At 40.8% G+C, this 18,714-nt stretch overlaps 2 protein-coding genes across 15 annotated transcripts in view; one reads left to right on the forward strand and one right to left on the reverse strand.

Annotated features, from left to right (window-relative positions):
• Nucleotides 1–18,714, reverse strand: part of LOC122571507 (nesprin-1) — a 109,347-nt gene that overhangs the window by 47,286 nt on the left and 43,347 nt on the right. For 5 of the 7 annotated variants that reach the window (XM_043735359.1, XM_043735352.1, XM_043735369.1 and 2 more), the window contains 11 exons: nt 17,750–18,529; nt 16,826–17,476; nt 15,900–16,501; nt 15,012–15,654; nt 14,533–14,871; nt 14,079–14,384; nt 13,679–13,830; nt 5,264–6,074; nt 4,461–4,619; nt 4,005–4,367; nt 3,185–3,295 (listed from right to left, as the gene is read on the reverse strand). In XM_043735359.1, the coding sequence (XP_043591294.1) occupies nt 3,185–3,295; nt 4,005–4,367; nt 4,461–4,619; nt 5,264–6,074; nt 13,679–13,830; nt 14,079–14,384; nt 14,533–14,871; nt 15,012–15,654; nt 15,900–16,501; nt 16,826–17,476; nt 17,750–18,529 (4,917 nt within the window). Of the gene's footprint in view, nt 1–192; nt 820–3,184; nt 3,296–4,004; nt 4,368–4,460; nt 4,620–5,263; nt 6,075–13,678; nt 13,831–14,078; nt 14,385–14,532; nt 14,872–15,011; nt 15,655–15,899; nt 16,502–16,825; nt 17,477–17,749; nt 18,530–18,714 lie in introns of those variants that run through there. The other 2 variants (XM_043735397.1, XM_043735387.1) reach the window with 1 other exon arrangement.
• On the forward strand, nt 7,058–11,020 carry LOC122571688. 8 transcript variants are annotated; one of them, XR_006318191.1, is made up of 4 exons: nt 7,058–7,185; nt 8,376–9,248; nt 9,743–10,777; nt 10,856–11,020. XR_006318191.1 is itself a non-coding variant. In XM_043735754.1 (2 exons), the coding sequence occupies exons 1-2, from the start codon at nt 7,209–7,211 to the stop codon at nt 9,193–9,195; spliced, it is 354 nt and encodes a 117-aa protein (XP_043591689.1). The 8 variants fall into 8 exon arrangements, 1 of the variants encoding a protein (XP_043591689.1); XR_006318179.1 differs by lacking the exon at nt 7,058–7,185 and adding an exon at nt 7,279–7,400 and having other exon boundaries at nt 7,930–9,248; XR_006318182.1 differs by lacking the exon at nt 7,058–7,185 and adding an exon at nt 8,000–8,133.

The following is an 18,714-nucleotide window of genomic DNA, read 5'->3' on the forward strand; positions in this document are numbered from 1 at the left end:
ATGTTAAGTCGGTATGGAAATAATGGGAGATCGGGGTGGTTCTCTGTTAAATAATGTGGTCAGGGGCGCGATTAAGGGGTCGTTGGAAGATTAGAATTCCCTTTTGTCGGACAGTTTTAGTATTATATGCGTGTATGCTAGATTAACGTTATGATCAGCGGTGGTGTAGCTCGCGAAGAAATACAAGATTGCTTGGCGATAAAGAGGGCTCTTTATTCTCTCTTTTAAAACAGTATACTGGTAAATTGGTTTTCTTACTTTTTTTTTTTTTTTTCTTTTATATGAACGCAACTCTGCTCTCTATGCCTGAACGAATAACACGTTTTAGGAAAAGTTTGCTCGATATAATGTAATATAGACAATATACGTATACATACATACATTCATATATATAATATAAAGTTCGCTAAAAAAGATCCTGAGGTATTAAAAATCGATCGGTTTCCATTCCGTGGACGAGGACGAACGTCGACATTTTTACACGATAGGTCGAAGGCTTCAGGATTCTTTGAAACTCGAAGAACTCGAATCTCTTCGACTCTGTCGTCATTTTCGTGTCGACGTACTCTTCGCTGCGGATATAGTGCGCGGAATTGAACCGGATGAGAAAAGAACGCGAGGAACGACACTAATGGCTGTCAAAATCGTGATCACGTAGAATCGCGAGAACGTTGGACGATCTCAATCGACTCTAAACGACCAAACTGGTCATGGATCTAACGGTTCTGGATCAGGTTTGCCACGTTGCACGAGGATCTTCGATCTCTCGGTACGCGCCTGGATTTTGCTCTGCAACGACTTGATCTTCTCCCGACAGATCTACACGAACGAACAGAGCAAACGAAGAAACAACAACACGCCGAGCGATCGAGCGAGATGGACGAAAAATCGTGAACAAAATTTCGATCGAAAGAGAAGAGAGACAGAGATCCGAGAAACCAAAGAAAGGTGAGAACAAAGGAGAGTAATTGAGACGATTAATAATCGTGTGGACGCCGCAGAACCCCAGAAGACGACGATGGCGAAGCAGAAGACGATGGTCAGAAACGAAACGAAGAAGGCGGGACGTGGGACGTGAAACGGAGGATGGATTTTTGTATTTTTATAGGAGAGGCGGGAAAAGGTACAGCAAACAAAATGTTCGTAAATCAAATAGCCGATGCGATGGATTAAAGACAAGTTAAACAAGAAAAAAAAAGAGCGAACACAATGTGAAGTTAAATGAAAAAGAACAAGAAAGAGAAATGAAACGAATGAACATAAGAGAAATTATTGAGGTAAGTTCGACTGGTCTTTCGAAGCGTTGACTTGTGTTCGCTATGTTCTCACAAGTCTCGGCGCGCGTTTTGGAGGTCACTTGATTTTCTTGCGTAATACATCTTTTTTTTTTTCGCGTGTAGATCGCGTTCGTTGTCGATCTTCGCGTTTCTCGACACGACAGGACGAACGCTCGCGTTGCATATACATTCAAATCGTAACGTACAAGTTCAGCTGAGCGCTACTTTCGTGAACGACAGAAACTCGATCGAAAAAGCCTACTGTGAAACGGTGTGTGAAACAGACATTTCTGTGTGTGCTGGACGAAACGTTGCAAGACAATCGTTCGTTTCGTTTTTTTTTTTTTACACATACTGATGCGACTTTTACATATCTTTGTGCGACTATTACAATTTTTCCTTCATATTCTATTTACTCTATGAATATAAATATATATATATATATACATGTATATATATATGTAATATATGTAGAGTGCGGTGCAATTCGAAAAGATTCAGAATTGCGTTATTCTTGTAACACTCATTGATACATAGATAGTATAGACAAGTGAGAGACGGCGAGAAAAGAAAAATACAAATAAGATAGAAACACGTGACGTTATACAAAGAAAAGAGAAAACAAGCAAAATCAAGTAAACCCCATCACGAAACAACATATAGGTGTGTGATTAAGAGTATGGTGATGTATACATGGATAATGAGATACGAATAGAAAGTAGAGAAACAGACGAATAAACGCAGAGACGTGCGTGAACAGTGATGTATGACCGATTGATCTCTCAGTTACAAAAAGAACAGGTGAGATAAAACCTTAGTCAAGAGCATGATACCAACCAATACCGCGTAACAGATGTACCACCACGATGATTAAGCATGCGAATACACGAACTCGATTTTGATCGTTCAATCGCTATCTTGACGAAAGAACGATCAATTTTGTTGCATTCAAATTTCAACGAGAGCACGTGGATTATCTTTTTCTTTCTATATAAATTCGTAATTTTTCAAACAATGGAATCAGCATGATGTTATTACAGGTTAACTTATTTTTTCGAGAAAGATGCAAAGAAGTGGTAAGAAGAGAGAGAGAGAGAGAGAGAGAGAGAGAGAAAGAGACAGAGAGACAGAGTTAAAGAAAGTCAGAGAAAGATGTGAATAGATGTTTAGCGATTGTTACATATGTTTCATGTTACTAACAGATGTTATATTGTTAAGCATTGGTGAATTGTTTAAAAAAAGCTTCGGAGAGGAAGGAAAAATAATTCTAACGATGCGTACGAAATGAAAATAAGGATATTGGCATGGAGAAATTTTAACGGAAACACCTTGATTGAAATTATAATCAGAAAAAGGTACGTCGACCTCTGTCTCTTCAAAACGGACTATCAAAATGTTTCCAAATTCTGATTGGTATAATTCTGATATGGATGTTACAAATTTATATTGGCCACTTCGCGTTAATCTATTTAACTATATTTTAATAATAGAAATGAAAATATACATGGAATTATAAGTCTCTTCACAAATATCCGTAGCCAATAAAAATTATTATTTTACCCTGACGCGGTTAAGGAATTAATGTTGGCTCGATCGACGGTTAATTGTTAGTCACTTGAGAAATTAATATTTTGAGATCAGGCATGGTGTCTCGAGAGCAGATGCCAGAGAGAAATCCGTGATTTATCGATGAAAAACTACCCCCGACCACGAATTTAATACATATACGAATAAAAAAAAAAAAAAAGTAAAAAAGAAACAACTCGTTTCAAGGGAGAGATTCGAAAAGTACGCGATTATTATCCTGGTGGTGGTCTTCAGTTGGTATCGAGCAGATGCAAAAAATCAACTTGCTGCTTTAGCGCACTTGTGCAGGTGGTAAAAAGGTGGGATCAAGACAAACCTACCTGTTGCTCCTGTAACGCCTTCTCCTTATCGGCGGACAGGTACGTCGGGCTCAGTATTGTCCTCAGTTGCTGCTCCACCTGCATAATCTGTTGCCTCAACTGTTGTATCTCCTAGAACGACAAACGGACGTCAGCCGTATTCTTTTGGGCGTCATTGAAACGATTGCTGATCCCCTTTATTACTATTACTTTAGTACTATGATTCTACGCATACAGGTAATCTTTTTCTTTTATAATTGTCGATGAGGGAATAGTGTTGAAGATAGTTCAATGGTATAGCACAATTATTTCTTTGAAGTTTCACCTTTCTGTAGGATATATCCGAAGGAATTATACGCAATTCTTCATCGGTGTAACGGTGCACTTGTAAAATGGCACTTTTTATACACGTAATTACATTCTTCTTATAGCAATACGCTTGCAGAATGCAATTACATCCTTTTTTTAGAAGGGCACCGATGCATCTGAACAGAATGCAATCGAATTTTCCATAGTGCAACAAATGCAACTATGCACCTCGAAGCACCATCTATGTAAGAAGGTAACGCGTCAGAAAAATAAGGTTTGCTATACCCTTCAACCGTTTCACCACCATTATTTCATCTTTTCTCATTTATCCTGTCTGTTCGACTTACTTCAAACTGTGATAAAACTTCCTATATTCCGATTAAACTTCTCTATTCCCTACGTGTAAAGCTAATTTCCCATTCCCTAAAATTCTAACCGGATCAGCAATCAAGTTTCAAAAGAATACAGCTCCAGTCTAGAGCAACAAAAAAAAGAAAAAAAAAAAGAAAACAATCCTCTGAGCAATTCTAACCTGTTGATATTGATCAATCTGAGCTAGACAAGCCTCTAATGCCGTAGTCTGTTCTCTCACATTGGTATTAAGATTGTCTAGCTCGGCCAACAGCTCGTCAACCGTTTCGCCGATTCGACTATCGCCACCAATCCCAGATCGGAAGTGAACCTGAAGTTTCTCCATCGACATACCAATTTTCGTTTTCTGTATCGCGATATCGCTCAGCATTTTTTCCCTTATACTATGTTGATCTCGTAATGGTTTCTTTTTGTTCTGCGGCGACTCGAGACTCTGTTTCGCTTTCTCGATCCACGTTCTCACTTCCTTCATCTTTCGCTCGCACTGCTCCCATTCTTCGCTAGTTTCTTGCAGCAGCGCGTTCTGAAACGAATAGTTTGAAACGCTGTTCATCTTACGCACGTTCTTTCCGCCCCTAACTAAATAAGATTCGCTGATCGATCGAGAAAAACCAACCCTTTCCAACAGTTGACCCTCTACTTGGACTTTAGCTTCTTCAGCTTCGAGTAGTTTCTCGGGCAAGTCGCCCACGCTGCAGACCTGACCGATACTCTCGAGCTCCTTACCCATATCACTGAGATTCTTGTTGATCTGTTTGCAGCTTTTTACGGCTGTCTGCAAACCCACCCCGAATACGAACATTAATAGAACGAACGGTTGACAGAAAGATAGATACGAATACCGAACCGTGATTTCTCCATTCGTGGAATGAAATGCAAAGGAACGTGTGTTTTCGAAGAACTCTAGGTCTGCGTAGCACGTATAGTCTGCGTCGCTGTTACAATTGAAGCTTTCTGGTTGTACATCGTGTCCGATGGGAATCACACTCCGAAGTTATAGCTTTGAAATATTGCTTTTTCAAGAATTGGATGTTACAGTAATATACCAGTAATTGTTGCCACTTACAATGACTACAAAAAGTATATTTTTCAACGAAGCGTATCTACATTTCATTTCCAGTAATATCAAACCTTTGTAGTAATACGAAATTTAATACACTTGGTCCTAATTAATTAGTATGTAAATATACTAAATGTATCAACGTTCTTTGTAACCAGTGTGCATATATCAACTGTTCGACGATAGATAGTAGAAAATTTAAGGGATGCTTCTATGCAACAAAGTCAGACGAAGGGATCGAACAAAGGTCAATCCCAAGAAAGGAGCAGAAATAAATTCTAACTTCAGAAACCCACGTTCTCCTGGCTTTCTCCACTAGTCGAAAGGATCACGGTTCGATAGACATGTTTCGGACGTACCGAATACTCGTGCAGCCTCTGCCTAGCCTGCACAAGGGTGCTGAGCTTTAATGGCTCAACTAGGAACTGTCTCTTTTCCTCAGTCCATGCCTTAACGGCCTCGTACAACGTCAAAAATCTCTGCCAAGCGTCGATGGTATCAGCTACCACTTGCTTCCTCTCGTCCAGCCAGTTCCTAACTTGGTTCAACTGTTCAGTGACATTGTGAACGGTGCTGTCGATCAACTGTTTCTCAGTATCGTCCCTCGTATTCTCCGCAATGGTACGGCCGTTTCTCGTTAATCGTTCGAGCTTGTCGGTGATCGTGCCCAACTCGTCTTGCACCTGTTTCAATTGTTCCTTTAGAGGGGCAGGCTCGATGGATCTGTCTTGCACCTTCAATTCAGCTTGTCTGATCCACGTTTGAACCTCGTCGAGATCGGTCAAGTAATCCGATCTGACGGTTCTAGCCCGTTTCTGTTCCCTCTGTTTCTCCTCCATCGCTTGCGCCGTCGCTTCAGCGCAAAGTTCAAGGGCTGTCAGGTGTTGAGCAAGATCACTAGGGACCAGCTGCTGGCTAGCTTGGTACCGCGCCTTAGTGCTTCCTGAGAACTTTTTCGTGCTGTCGAGGAGCTGCTCGACAGCCCAGCGTAGCTCGTCAAGCTCCTCCTCGGTCGCGTCCTGATCCGGACCGAAGACGTAAAAGTTCGAGGCGCGTTCTCGCGCCTCGTTCAAACGCTTCCTCAGCTGCTCGATCTCACGTTCGGTGCCTTCGAACGCCTCCAAGTCCTCGTCCGCCTTCTTGGATTTCGTCTGCAGGGAGTCGATGAGCCTACAAGGAGCACCGAATTCTTTCATTCTCCGATGATATTCCTCGCGTAAGAGTATTTGTATGCGACGGTGTTTTAAACGCAATGTGAGGCTTTATCGTTTTTCTCGACGTTCCTTCGAGGTCGAGATTCGAACCGCGATGATCCCATTCCATGACAGGTTTATCACGAAAAAATAATGAAATTTGTTCGAACGAACAGATTCGGAAACGAATGATTCCAGGCGAAAAGATTCGAAACATGACGATCCGAGCTGTGAAGATTTGAAATGGAATTCGAAGTGAAAAAGTCCGGAATGAAATGATTCGATAAAAATACTCGAAACGGAAAGTGCGCGTTACGAAAGAAAAATCCGAATGAAGCGGCGCAGAAACCAAAAGACGCAAACGTAAACCGTGAAATATCCTGGCGTCGAAGTAGCTTCGAACGTAAATGGCACTTCTTCGAAGGTCAAAGCTCGAGCTTTTACAAGTTTGGTGGCATCCGCCACTGCTTACGAAACGAAGAGACAGAAATGTAAATTACGAAAGAGCCTGGCGCCAAAGGAGTTCCTAGCGATAATAGCGTGTCTTCTAGGATTGAAATTCGAAACTTCGCAGCTTCGATAGCTTTTAATATCGCGTTGCACGAAGCGAAACGAAGTTGTCTAGAACGAAAAGAAGAAGTAACAGTAACAAAGTTTGAAATAGCCTGCCGTCAAACAAGCTTCGAACAGCAACAACTTACGCGTGTTCTCCGCAAGATACCGAGCAACGTACACGTTCACGAATACGCGTGTATTTTGTACACGATCCAGTCGGAAGTTAGAAGTGTTTACAGAGCCAAGGGAATACCAACGTGACCGTCGGCAAGCCTGTGGTCGCCACCTTACTAACGGAAAACGATTTGCCCCTTAGCAGCGTGCTTGTGCACGGAGGCCAGGCGTAAAAATAGATTTTAGCATATTTCTTGTGGCCTACGAGTCTCCAATAATGCGTGCCAATGCGCGATCATCGCGCTCCTGTCCAGCCTACTTGTAGGCTAGAGGTTGACGAAGGAGTCACGAGACGAAGAAGAAAAGAAGGCGGAGGATACGCCGGATCGATCGGTCAGATGGAATTGTCCGAGGCAGAGGTGCGACGAAATTAGAATCGGAAATGCGTGTCGCTGGTTCAACTATGGTTGGCTTCGTTCCAGCCAGAGCGGAGGACGCTTTGGCTAAAAGTAGACGAACGATCCATGTGTGGTTGTGTGAGAAGTCTGTCGGTTACATGTCGGAACCGGAATTATTCTTTTATTGGAATTTCACACTTCGTTTTAGAATTGCTCTATCGATAGTCGTGATTTGGGTATGGTTATATTTGAATTTATATGAAATTCCGAGAAGTATAATTTCTTAACTTCTTATAGAATTATACACGAGTTGGTTATAAAGTAACAGAATCAAAGTATCTTCGAGTCCACGTTTCTACATAAAGTTACGTTGCACTCTATCGAAAAGGATTGGGAACAAGATTTATATAATTTCTATCAAACGACAAACAAACGAGATTGAAATCTTATTAGAAATCCTGTTCCTTAATTCCTGTTGGTCGATTCGAAGATTTGATTTTGTTATTTTCTAACAATCCGCGTATATATACAAGGATTCAATTAGCTACTTGTCTTTTTCATTTGTTGGAATGTTTTATTTAATTTAGAAATTACTCTATAGTTACTGATAATTCAAATGCATGATATAATACTTCAAACATTTTGTGAACAGAGAAACGTTGATAGAGAAACGCCGATATAACAAAGTAGAATAGAGCGATTTATAGAAGAGCAGATTGTTTTATTGGATCTCGGTACGAATTGCTTGAATTTGCTTCATTGTAGTTAAGAAGATCAAAGAATGTTTTGATAGAGAGCGGTGCCAAGAGTTTTCATAAAAGATGACGACATCACCATAGGTGTATCGTGCTACGAGAAATGTCGAAATCAGTCATCGTCTCGTTTGGATTCGCCTCATGTCCGATTACGAACCGGTGCATCGTGTTTTCGTGATGTTTCACGTTGATCAACAATGACATCAGCGTTAAGGTTGCAATTTTGATTAGTCATTCAGATTACTGTAATTGCAAGATGAAGTCTAATAAGAAATAAAATATGACATAGAAGCCTCTAGAAATCAGTCAAATTCATCTCGACAATTTGAATCGAAGCCACGATTTAGTAAGATATTATCTAAAAGAAGAGGAAGAACTGTCGACATCATTGTATAAGTTGTTTGCCAAATTGTTCTTTGCTTGTCTTATTAATGTCGTGTATAACAATTGTTCCAGAAAGCCCTAACGTCTGCAAATATCAGCCCGGAAGCGGAATTTCAGAATACGTGGAGAGCTGACGATGTCAATGTCAAGTTTCGTACGCGCAACGCGTTTCTTTTCCCACGATGACATCATCGTAGCTAATAATGAACGGCGTTTAACACAAGGTGCAATCACCAGCCGGCGGTCGTGGTATTTTCAAGACGGAACAGAACATTTACGAAACACGTTGCGCTCTGTATCGTTGCGCGCTGACTAATACGAGATTAAATAAGAAAAGAATAGCAGCTCAGTTAATTATTTTCATTCGATCTTTTTCACTTTCAATATTCACGAAATAGATAATATCTGTTTAAACGTGTGCTACATAAATTAATACGATACGATATTTCGAATAATCGAGATTTCTCTACGAACGAGAGAAAAATTGCAACTTATGCAAATCTGGTCATTCGAATTCTCTGAATTTGCGCAACGCGGCGTTACATAGAAACTGCACTTTGAAATATTTGCAAGACGATCGTTATCGCTTTTGAAACATCGCGGCCGGCAGCAAGTTCCGGAAGTATCTCGTGCACGTGATGCAATCCTTATGCGGGCATGCGACTCGATCCAACGTGCTCCAGCACAGAGATATTTCCGTAACACCGATCAAATGATCCACTCTTTGCAGGATCTATCCACCATATTCCAACGAAGCACTATCCTCTTGAAACATTCTAACACCAAAGGACACTCGGACGAATCAAACAAAAGTCCCTATCCAAATTATCATCTAATTTTCTTAGAACGTAAAAAAGGGAAGGAAAAGATTAAGGAAAATAGCTATGCCTGAAGAAACACGTGAACGAATATCTATCGGCGATGAGATTTAACGGCAAAAAGGTGGTACGTGTATACCAATTTCAGTAACAGTGGTGGATCCTCGTGATCGAATCGATAAATTTGTCAATCTCTCGACAAATCTCGTTCTTCGGTTTATCCCTGCCTGGCACGACGATGAGTCGTTTCTCTTTAAAACCGACTTCTTTAAGACGACGTTCGAATCGCGTGAGATATTTGAAAATCCGCCGTGAAATTAAATTCGGACAACAGTATGGCGCGGCACGATCAAGCTAAACAGCAGCGTTCGCGGTTCGAAACGTTATTAGAAGGGCGTAATAGCGTTAGCTTTGAATTTTCCTTTTGGCGAGGCGCCGCGACGCATGCGGCTTACGTTTAAACGCTCGCCAAGCCGGACAGGAACGAAAATCGACGACAGCCGAAAAGCGGCGCACGCCGCGCTGTTCCTAAGAATAATATAGCTCTCTCTGACTTTTTCTTCTTCTCGTCTTCGTCTGCTTCGTTTTCCTATGCTTATCCATCGTGTTCGTCTTTTGCAGAGCAAAGACGCCTCGGGAGCAAGGCGAGTTCATTGGCTCGAAGATCTTTGCCATCGCGCTTGTTTCCTACTCTTTTTGGCACGTTGAACGAACGTTGTATGATTACAATGCGAATCGAAAGGTTGCATCGGATGTTGCAACACGCCAAGGAACAAAGATTTCCATCCGAGTCAGAGATCTTCGCGAATCGCACGACGTTTAATCTTTGGATAAAATTTTTATTGGTAGACTGTGTGGATCTTCTTACGTACACGTGGAATAAGGAACATTAAGAACGTAGAAATGTACAGAAAATTTGGAACAAAATCCTCGAATTTAGAGGAAAAATATTCAAAAAGGAGAGTAGTGATACGAATTTCTATTTGGATTCTATCTCCTTGGTTCTATTCATAAAAATCTGAATCTGTGTAAGTAAATGCGAAGAGTCTACTTATAACTATCGAATTTGAACTATTGATTTAAGTAAATGAAAATCGGATGACATAGCGTGCTTTGTCTAACACTGCAGTTGAAATGTATTGCTGTCATTCGCTTCATTTGGGTCATACCAATTTTAAGTTTCACGACACAGTTAAGTAATTCTTCAGACTTATAAGGACTTGATCACGTCGATACTGTATATGGATACATATATACTGGAATCTCGTATACTTTCATTCGTAAGCGCAACTTCGTCGATGACACGAAGCAAACGACTGAACAAAATATCATAAAACTGGTAAAAAACGACGATGGAACTTGCGAATGCTATTATTATCAACCCTAAAAGCCACGATACGAATCTACGATAAAAATAGTACTGCCAGCATCTAAAAATCGATCTGAAGCGATCTTGGAATATCTACATGTGTCTATTAAAGAAGCTTTATCTCCAGCAACAAAAGGTTAAATAAATCAAAGAAGATAATCATAAACTGCGTATCAGTCACCTCTACGTTCATGGTAGAAATTTTACTTCTATTTTAAAAGCCGCCATGTAGAATCCAGTGATCCATCGGTATCATCGTTCAGAAACGAAGAAACGAAAAGAGCAAAGTAAACCAATCACTGCTACACAATTTTCTGTAACACGACCGACACTCGATTCAGGAATATTTCTTTGTTACATTGCAGCGACGGCAACGCCGAACAGACACGTGCTGCACCGAAACACGTTTCGTCGTTCCGCTTCGGTATCGATTGCTGATAGAGAGGCTACGAGGGCTAACAGTCATAATATTTAAGCCAATAACCGCGTACAATCCGATTATCCCGATAGACGACCGTAAAAATTTCATTGTTACGTACTGTCAATCGACATGCCGTGCTCGTTCACCATCAACGTGCGTCTACGCACTTGCCGGTCTGTTCGGCTCTTGCACAACTTGACAGCGATACTCGTCGGACACTCTTATATATCGTTTGATTCACTATACAATAAACTTTGAATAAAATCCTCGACAAATACAATTCAAATAGAACACGTGTGATCACTTTTTCAAATTAAATCCACGATCCAATTATAAACACCAAAGTTACTGATTCAATCTTGCGCAAAATTTTGCAATTCCATTTATAGACTTTATCATAATTTTTGCTATCGCGGGACAAATCTTTGGAATCACAATCGATTTATACACGTTACTATATGCTTTATTATCGCACGGATAATCCTTGAAATCACGATATTCTTCAGCACGGTCGTATAACCACGGAACGTCAGGTTCGCGTAAACGACTCGGTATAATTGAGACTATCTGAGACGATAATTTAATAAGCGGTTGGTTGAAAGGACACGCGGACCAACCTCGACTACTTAACAACCACAAACTCTCTCGTCATGCTTTATTTCCAGTGTGCGGCGCCGCGTACGAATGGTAACTGACGTGTGCAAACCGTGCCGCGGATATTACGCCATGAAATTCAGAAACGGGCCAACGTGCCGCCACGGCGGTCGCTTCACTTTTCCTCGTCAAATCTATATTTAGTGCAAATTCGATCGACAACCAAGCAGTCTGAGGGAGCGAGGGCCACGATTCGGTGCGGGGTTGGCGAATGCAACCCCTTTTCGAAACGAGAACATACCGCGGTGGCGTGCAAGGTCTTCCGAACCGTCTCCCTCTCCCTCTCTCTCTCTCTCTCTCTTTATTTCTTTCTCTTTCTCTCGTCTGTTCTCCTCACGTGCGATTCTCGAATCGATGGGAATGCAGGGAGTCACGGATTACCTAATGTCACTCGATTAATGACCCGACGACGACGTCGTGCGAATTACTCGGGAAACGCGTTGCGCAATCTATTGAAACATGTTTACAAACAGCATCAGTGGAAATAGAACTGTCGTAGGCGTGATGAATCGTGGACGTTTGTGCATTTATGGGAAATTTGAACGTGTCAAGATTTGCCATTTATGTATTTTTATATATTCCAACCTATTTGTTGTGTACTATTGGATTGTATAGTGAGATTGGAGAAAATAATCCGCTTTCATGTTTGTACAGATCGTTTCGTTAAATATTTGCATTTTAATCGGCTCTATTCGCTCGTGGAAGAAATTATTGATCGAATTCGTTAATATTCAGAGGATGAAACGGGTTCTACTTAAGGAGTTCCACTATTTTTTATTCTTTTTTAATCATTTTCGAAGATCGAATAACTGGGAAATATCAGCGAACGGGTTTGATCAGTTCATAGATACGTTTCAATTAGAACAGAAAACGAGAGTTAGCGGCTGATTGAGATTAACTTCAGCAGCGATGATAATCACGAACCACATCATTCATTGAGGAAAATCAGTTTTTTTTAAAAGTCTATGGACTGGATGAAATACGATTCGGATAAGATCGGCATCTCCGGTCGGCTTATTTTATATTCGTTTCTGGATATTAATTTTATGATGCAATGCATATCGCGACACGCAGTGCACAACTTTTTCCAAGGCCTAATTACGTCATGGGATTAATTTGGCTATGACACAACACAGTAGGACACGTAATGCATGCTAAATCGATACGTGTCGTAATCCATAAAGAATCTGCCGCTATCGAGAAACCACAACTCTTGTCCTTTCCCTTCTTTCGACATCGTTTCTTTATCTCTTCAATTTTTGCCATTCCTCGGCGACAATTTCAACGAGACCGCCTTCCCGGTTGAATCAACGTTTCGTAGTCGACTTCTTGATATTATTTATCTCGTAGCAAGAAAGATCAGCGCGCGTAAGATGAACGAGCTTTTAAAGCAGAAACTCGAATTCACTATTTATAGATTGATATGAAATGAATAATAAACGAATTCTAACGATTGGTGGCTATAAATAAATTATCCTGAAAAGAGTACTATGTCGGAAAAGAATTGCAAAAGTATACATATACGATTAAATAATATATTGATATTCGATGCGAAGATAGCCTGAAACAAAATATACGAAAGGGTGGGGGAAGCAGACATTACCTAGCCCTTTCAAAGGGATGGTAATATGCATAAGCAGACATACACACATACACACGCATGCACATGCCTCGAAATTGCACACAATCGCACCGCATGATTCCTTTGTTGATGATTCCGCAGTTTGGCGGAACACTGGATAATGATTTTTTGGAAGAAAATAGAAGAGATAAATATGTAATTAATTTGATAACATGAATTAAGATCTAATAATAATAAAAGCGGAATAAAAAACGTAACTGATAATCGATGAATAGTAGATCTGTGTGAAACTATGCAGATATAAAATAGTTATCTAATAAGAACGGAAAATTACGAGAAACGAATGGAATATAAACCGTATATAATAATCAACGTTTTGTGGAATAAATTTTAATAAATAAAAAGTTTTCTCGACTTCGAAAGAAACGCGTTCGCGAATCAAGAAATATACGATCCTCTGGTGACACCGATACAGTGTCGTTGGCAGTGCTTCTGGAACATCACAACAACAAAAGAGCAGTTTCGACTCACGATTCGACGGAATTCTGCAACTTATTCAGCTTTTTCTCGAGCGCGTGGGCTGGTGCCTCTGTGAAGGCTGCCAGATACGCTAGAACAGGTCCTGATAGATCTTTCACTTCCTCTGCCATCGGTTTCAATTTCTCCGCTTCCGCTACCAGCTCCTGTACACAGTAAAAAGCAAGATTAATAAACTTCACAAAGTAATACATATTTGTATTCTTTTTATTTAAGCTCTTTATGCATATAAAATATCTTTTTACGTTTTACTACATCATATTTTTATTACACATTTGATCTCTAATTGAATTACTTTTATTCTAAATAAAGTAAATAAAATTTCGAAATTCTACGATATCAAAACAGTTTCCTTTTCATCGCCATCCAATTATTAGAGAGATGTTATGCTTACATGTAAAGCCTTGATAACGTCTTGCAAGTGTTGTTTAGACCGAACTACGGTATCCAAAAGTTTGCTCTTCTCTTCAATGACATTTACACGAGCTTCAATGACAGACCATTGCGCCTCAAGATCTTCCCAATGTTTGGAGAGCGCCTCGAGAGCGTCTCTGCGACCTTCTAACCCGGAAACCAATTCTTTCCATTCCGTACTGATTTCAGCGATTTGTGTTTCTATCGTCTTTCTGTTATTAGCATCAGCCAATCGAAGCACTTCTTGACTGCGCTCGTTCAAAAGGTCCAATTCGAACTGTTGATTCTATACCAAAAAATAAACATTTGTTTCTTTCTATTTACACGTGATAACATTTAGTAGTAAGTGGCCAGAAACATCGTCTAATTGTCTTGTAATTGTTAACGACAAACAAACGTGCGACGATTATCGACTAATCTGTATATCATCTAACCTGTATATCATTGAGCGCGTGCGTGATCTTCTGGATGTTAAATTGCAATCCAGCCAGAGTCGTGACAGGCTCGTCAGTGAATCTACTCCTCGCGATCACAGCTCGAACTCGCTCGAGGGTTTGCGTGTAGTCTCTCCAAGTTTCAGCTCCTTGTTCCAATCTGGCACGTTGAGATTTTGCGGTGTTCAGCGTGTTCTTCAGTAATTGAGTGTGCTGCTGTTGTTCCGCGCTCAATTCTTCTTGCTCGGACGTAGTCAACGATGGCCAAATTTTGTCACCTGCCTGTTGTATTTGCTGAGACACCAGCTCGCGAATCGTTGGCTCGCTACTGAAGTAAATCTGCAAGAACAATTCATCGAAATAAAATTCAAAGGTTTTGACAAATCTTGAATCATACGTTTCAGGTATGATTTTCGAGACTTTCGAGCCGTTAACGTCGAACTATTTCATTTTAATCAAATCGTTCGATATATACGAACCTTGTGCTCCTCGAGATCGCTCAGGATATTCTCAAAATCGAGTCCATCTTTGTCGCTTTCCAGTCTAACCTCTGCTTCGCGAACCCAACTTCGAAGTTTCTCAGTAAGAGCAGCGTACTCTTGTCTAAGTTTCATGTTAGTCTTCAAATAATTTCCACGTTCCTCCATTTCTCTTGGCAAGGAGGTCAACAGAGACACTGCTTCGCTGAGCATTTCTTTCAACGAACCAGGCATTCCTTCCTCGTGAGGCACAGAGTTTTTCAAGTTTCTGATTCTGTCCAGATGTTCATTGACAGCCTCGCATAATACGTTGTGATTCTTCAGTTCGGCTTCCACGCTTGTTGGATCTCTCTCCAGAAGAGGCCTAGATTTCACTTCTTTCTCTTTATCTTCCAACCAATCGAGAATTTCGGCCAATTCGTTCGCAAGTCTCTTGTGTTCCGCCGCAGCTAATTCGTGTTGCTCCCTCTGGGTTTCCACGGCTCTTCTTAGACCTTGCAGTTGTTGCTTCAACGATTGTAATTGTTCCGTTATGTTGTTTCTATCTGCAGTCGAACCTTCTGCTGCGATTTGCTGACCCTTGTCCGTTGCACTTGCCAGGGTCGCCTCGCATTCTTGGATCTTTAGAATGGCATCGTCGTATCTGAATAAAAATCGGAAACAGTCGTGTTTAATTACGAAGGATAATCAACACTGAAATAAAAGTTAGTAACATTGTTAAATATTTCTACGATAGATACTTTACAGCAGCCTAATGCGCTAATCAGAAATGACAAAATATTCATCAATCTTATAAATATTTCAATTTTTCAAAATGTATAAAGATCAAAACGTACAACATTCATTCCTAATAGCTGGATAAATAATACGAAGCAAAGAATTTCCTACCTCTTGATCTTTTCTTCCGTGGTCTGACCTGAGTTCTCGATGTCTCGAACGATCTCCGTGTACTTAGCAATGAACGTGGTAATATCAGTGATCAGAGCGATGAACTGCTGTCGTAACAGAAGTAACTGGCGAAGTTTCGCAATTTGCGATTCTATAGCCTTTATGAGGTCGTCCTGTTGAGTCAATACCCCGTGAAGATCAGATACATTGACCGATTGGAGATCAGATAGCTTCGCCTTGTTTGCTTTTAAGTCGTTTAAGATCTTTTCGTACGCATTCAGCATAACTTCCACGTCTTCGACGCGGGAACCGATCGGTTTATTAAGCTCGTGAAGCTCTTTCTGCACGTCTGTCATGTATTGAACCGCTTCGGCAATCCTTGCCAATGATTCTTCAGCTTCGTCGATGCTCTTTTGAAGAGCCAGAGCTCTTTCGTTTATGATACCAGCTACTCTACCGTGAGCCTCTTTCATGTTTTGCAACTGCTCGTTTAGCTCGAGTTTGTCAGCGTCGCTCACGGTTGGTAGAATCGATTTTCCTTGCTGTATTAGCTTCTCGATGTCGTCCGCGTACTCCTTTGCCTCTTTCTTTAGACGATCGTACTGGAGAGATACACGAGAAGTAGGAATTAATCGACGATGAAAAATTGGTTGGATGAATGGAGAACGAAAGTGAGATTATAATCCGAACAGTAATATCATAGAATTGAATTATAATAGTAATCTCGCGATTAGAATTTCATCGTGCTTTTTATTACGATACTTCTGAAATTGCAAGCAAAGTTTTCATATATAGTTTCCTCTGTACCTGAATATTTACATACAATAAATGGAAATACAAACGATTCTACGTTACAGGAAACAATGCATTCTGCTATCATTGTACGTCTATTGTGACGCAACTCGCTACAGAAACCTGTATCTTACCTTAGCCAGCTGTTCCCTTAAAATATCGATGCTAGAAGACCTCAGATCCGAAGATGTGGCCACTTCAGCTTCGTTGATCCATCTCTTACACTTGTCTATTTCATTTTCGAAGGCCTTTCGTCCTTGAAGAAGATCCGCGAGTGCTGCCTGCTTCTCTTGCGCTTCGCTCTTCAGCTCTTCGTAATCCTTGCTCATTTCGTCCAAGATTTTTCCTAATTTCGCGCGATCCTCCTCGTTGCATTCCTTCAACAGATTGTGCCCCTGCTTCAAAATATCATTCAGGTCCTTTTCACTGAAGGAATCGATGTCAGCTTCCAATTCTCCGTGCTGAATGATATCCTGTTCGACTTTCGACGCCTTCAAAGGCAGGTACCCACTCAGCTTCTTCAAGTTATTGCTCTTCGACTTGATCCAAGCCCGTGTTCGTTCCAGATCACCTTCGAACTTGCGTCGAGCGTCGGCTGCAGCCGTTGCACTGGAAATTCCTTCAGTTAAGATCGTACAAAGCTGAGATTGTTCGCCACGCAAAGCTTTCGTTTCATTTTCCAATTGTTGCTGTTCATTGGCCTCTAATTCGTTCTGCATGTTACCGACTCGTTTCTCCAGGGTATCGATCACCATTTGCTTTCCTTCTGCTTCCTTCAGCATCGCCTAAAATTTACCAGAAACGTATCGCTATGTTTCTATGTATACATAATGTCTTATGAAGATCGAGGAAAATTTATTTACCGTAACAAATTTAAAGTAGAAGTATTATAATTGAAGAACTTGTTGGAAAATAGTAAATCGAACCTTTAACTCTAGTTCTTTAATTTATAAAACAAATACAAAGTTTATAATAATTCAACTAGCCGACTAAAAAATGTAAGCTCCTTCGAATAAGTAAATTCTTTAAAATCTCAATATCCTTTCTGATTAAATTACCTTCAGAGCAAGAAGCTTCTCCTCCACCTGCTTGCTGTCAAATCCAACTGGATCAGAGACCTGGGCTTGCTGTTTCCTTTGCTCAATCCAATCACGATTCTCCTCGATCTCCTGCCTAGTTGCCTCGATCCCTTGAGCAGTCATGTCCAATACCTGCGCTTTCCTCTGCAGCTTCTTCGCTATATCAGCGTATCTTCTTTCGACAGACTTAATTTGTTCTTCTATCTGCTGTGAATCCAAGTTGCTCACAGAATCCATCACTTGATCGCTCAACGTCTTCACCTCGTTCAACTTTCCAGGTCCCTGAGACTCGAACTCCGTTGTGATCTCTTTCACGCTAGCGATCTTTTGGCCGATAGTTTGCCCATTTCCTTTCTCGATAACGTCAACTTTCTTCGACAGGACATCCAACCAGGCTTGAATACTCTGCACCTGTGTTCTATACTTTTGAATCAGATCCTGAGCAGCTTGTTTTCCGGCGATAGCATCCGTCAACTCTGCTTCCAGTTTGTTCAATCCTTCCTCGATGTCCTGATCGTCTTCGTTGAGCGATAGTTCAGTTAACGCGTGAGTTCGACGTTCGCCAACGTTTCCAAGTAAGTCGTTCATTGCTTGTAACTCGGCGTGCGCAGCTTCGGATCTTAATTTCGCTGGCCGAGACTTCCATTCGGCGCACAGAGCTCTTTGTTGGTTTATCCAAGATCGAAGCACGTTCTTCTGACGAGTTTGTTCTTCCAGTTCGTTCAGAGCTTTCGTCACGTTCATCAAATGTCCCTGAGCCTGAAACCATGATGTTGATTATGCAGTGTGGCTATTTCAACGTCATCAAATAAATTTTCATGATTATTTTTACGACTGCAAAACGGTGCGTTTCATCGTTTATTATCAATAAACTGATAATAACGAGAATATTTAACAAGAAGACGCATATTATTTTATTTCGTTTTCGCTAATACAAATTTTTT

Source organism: Bombus pyrosoma, linkage group LG1, assembly GCF_014825855.1.
Source record: "Bombus pyrosoma isolate SC7728 linkage group LG1, ASM1482585v1, whole genome shotgun sequence".
In the NCBI taxonomy this organism is placed as follows: Eukaryota; Metazoa; Arthropoda; class Insecta; order Hymenoptera; family Apidae; genus Bombus; species Bombus pyrosoma.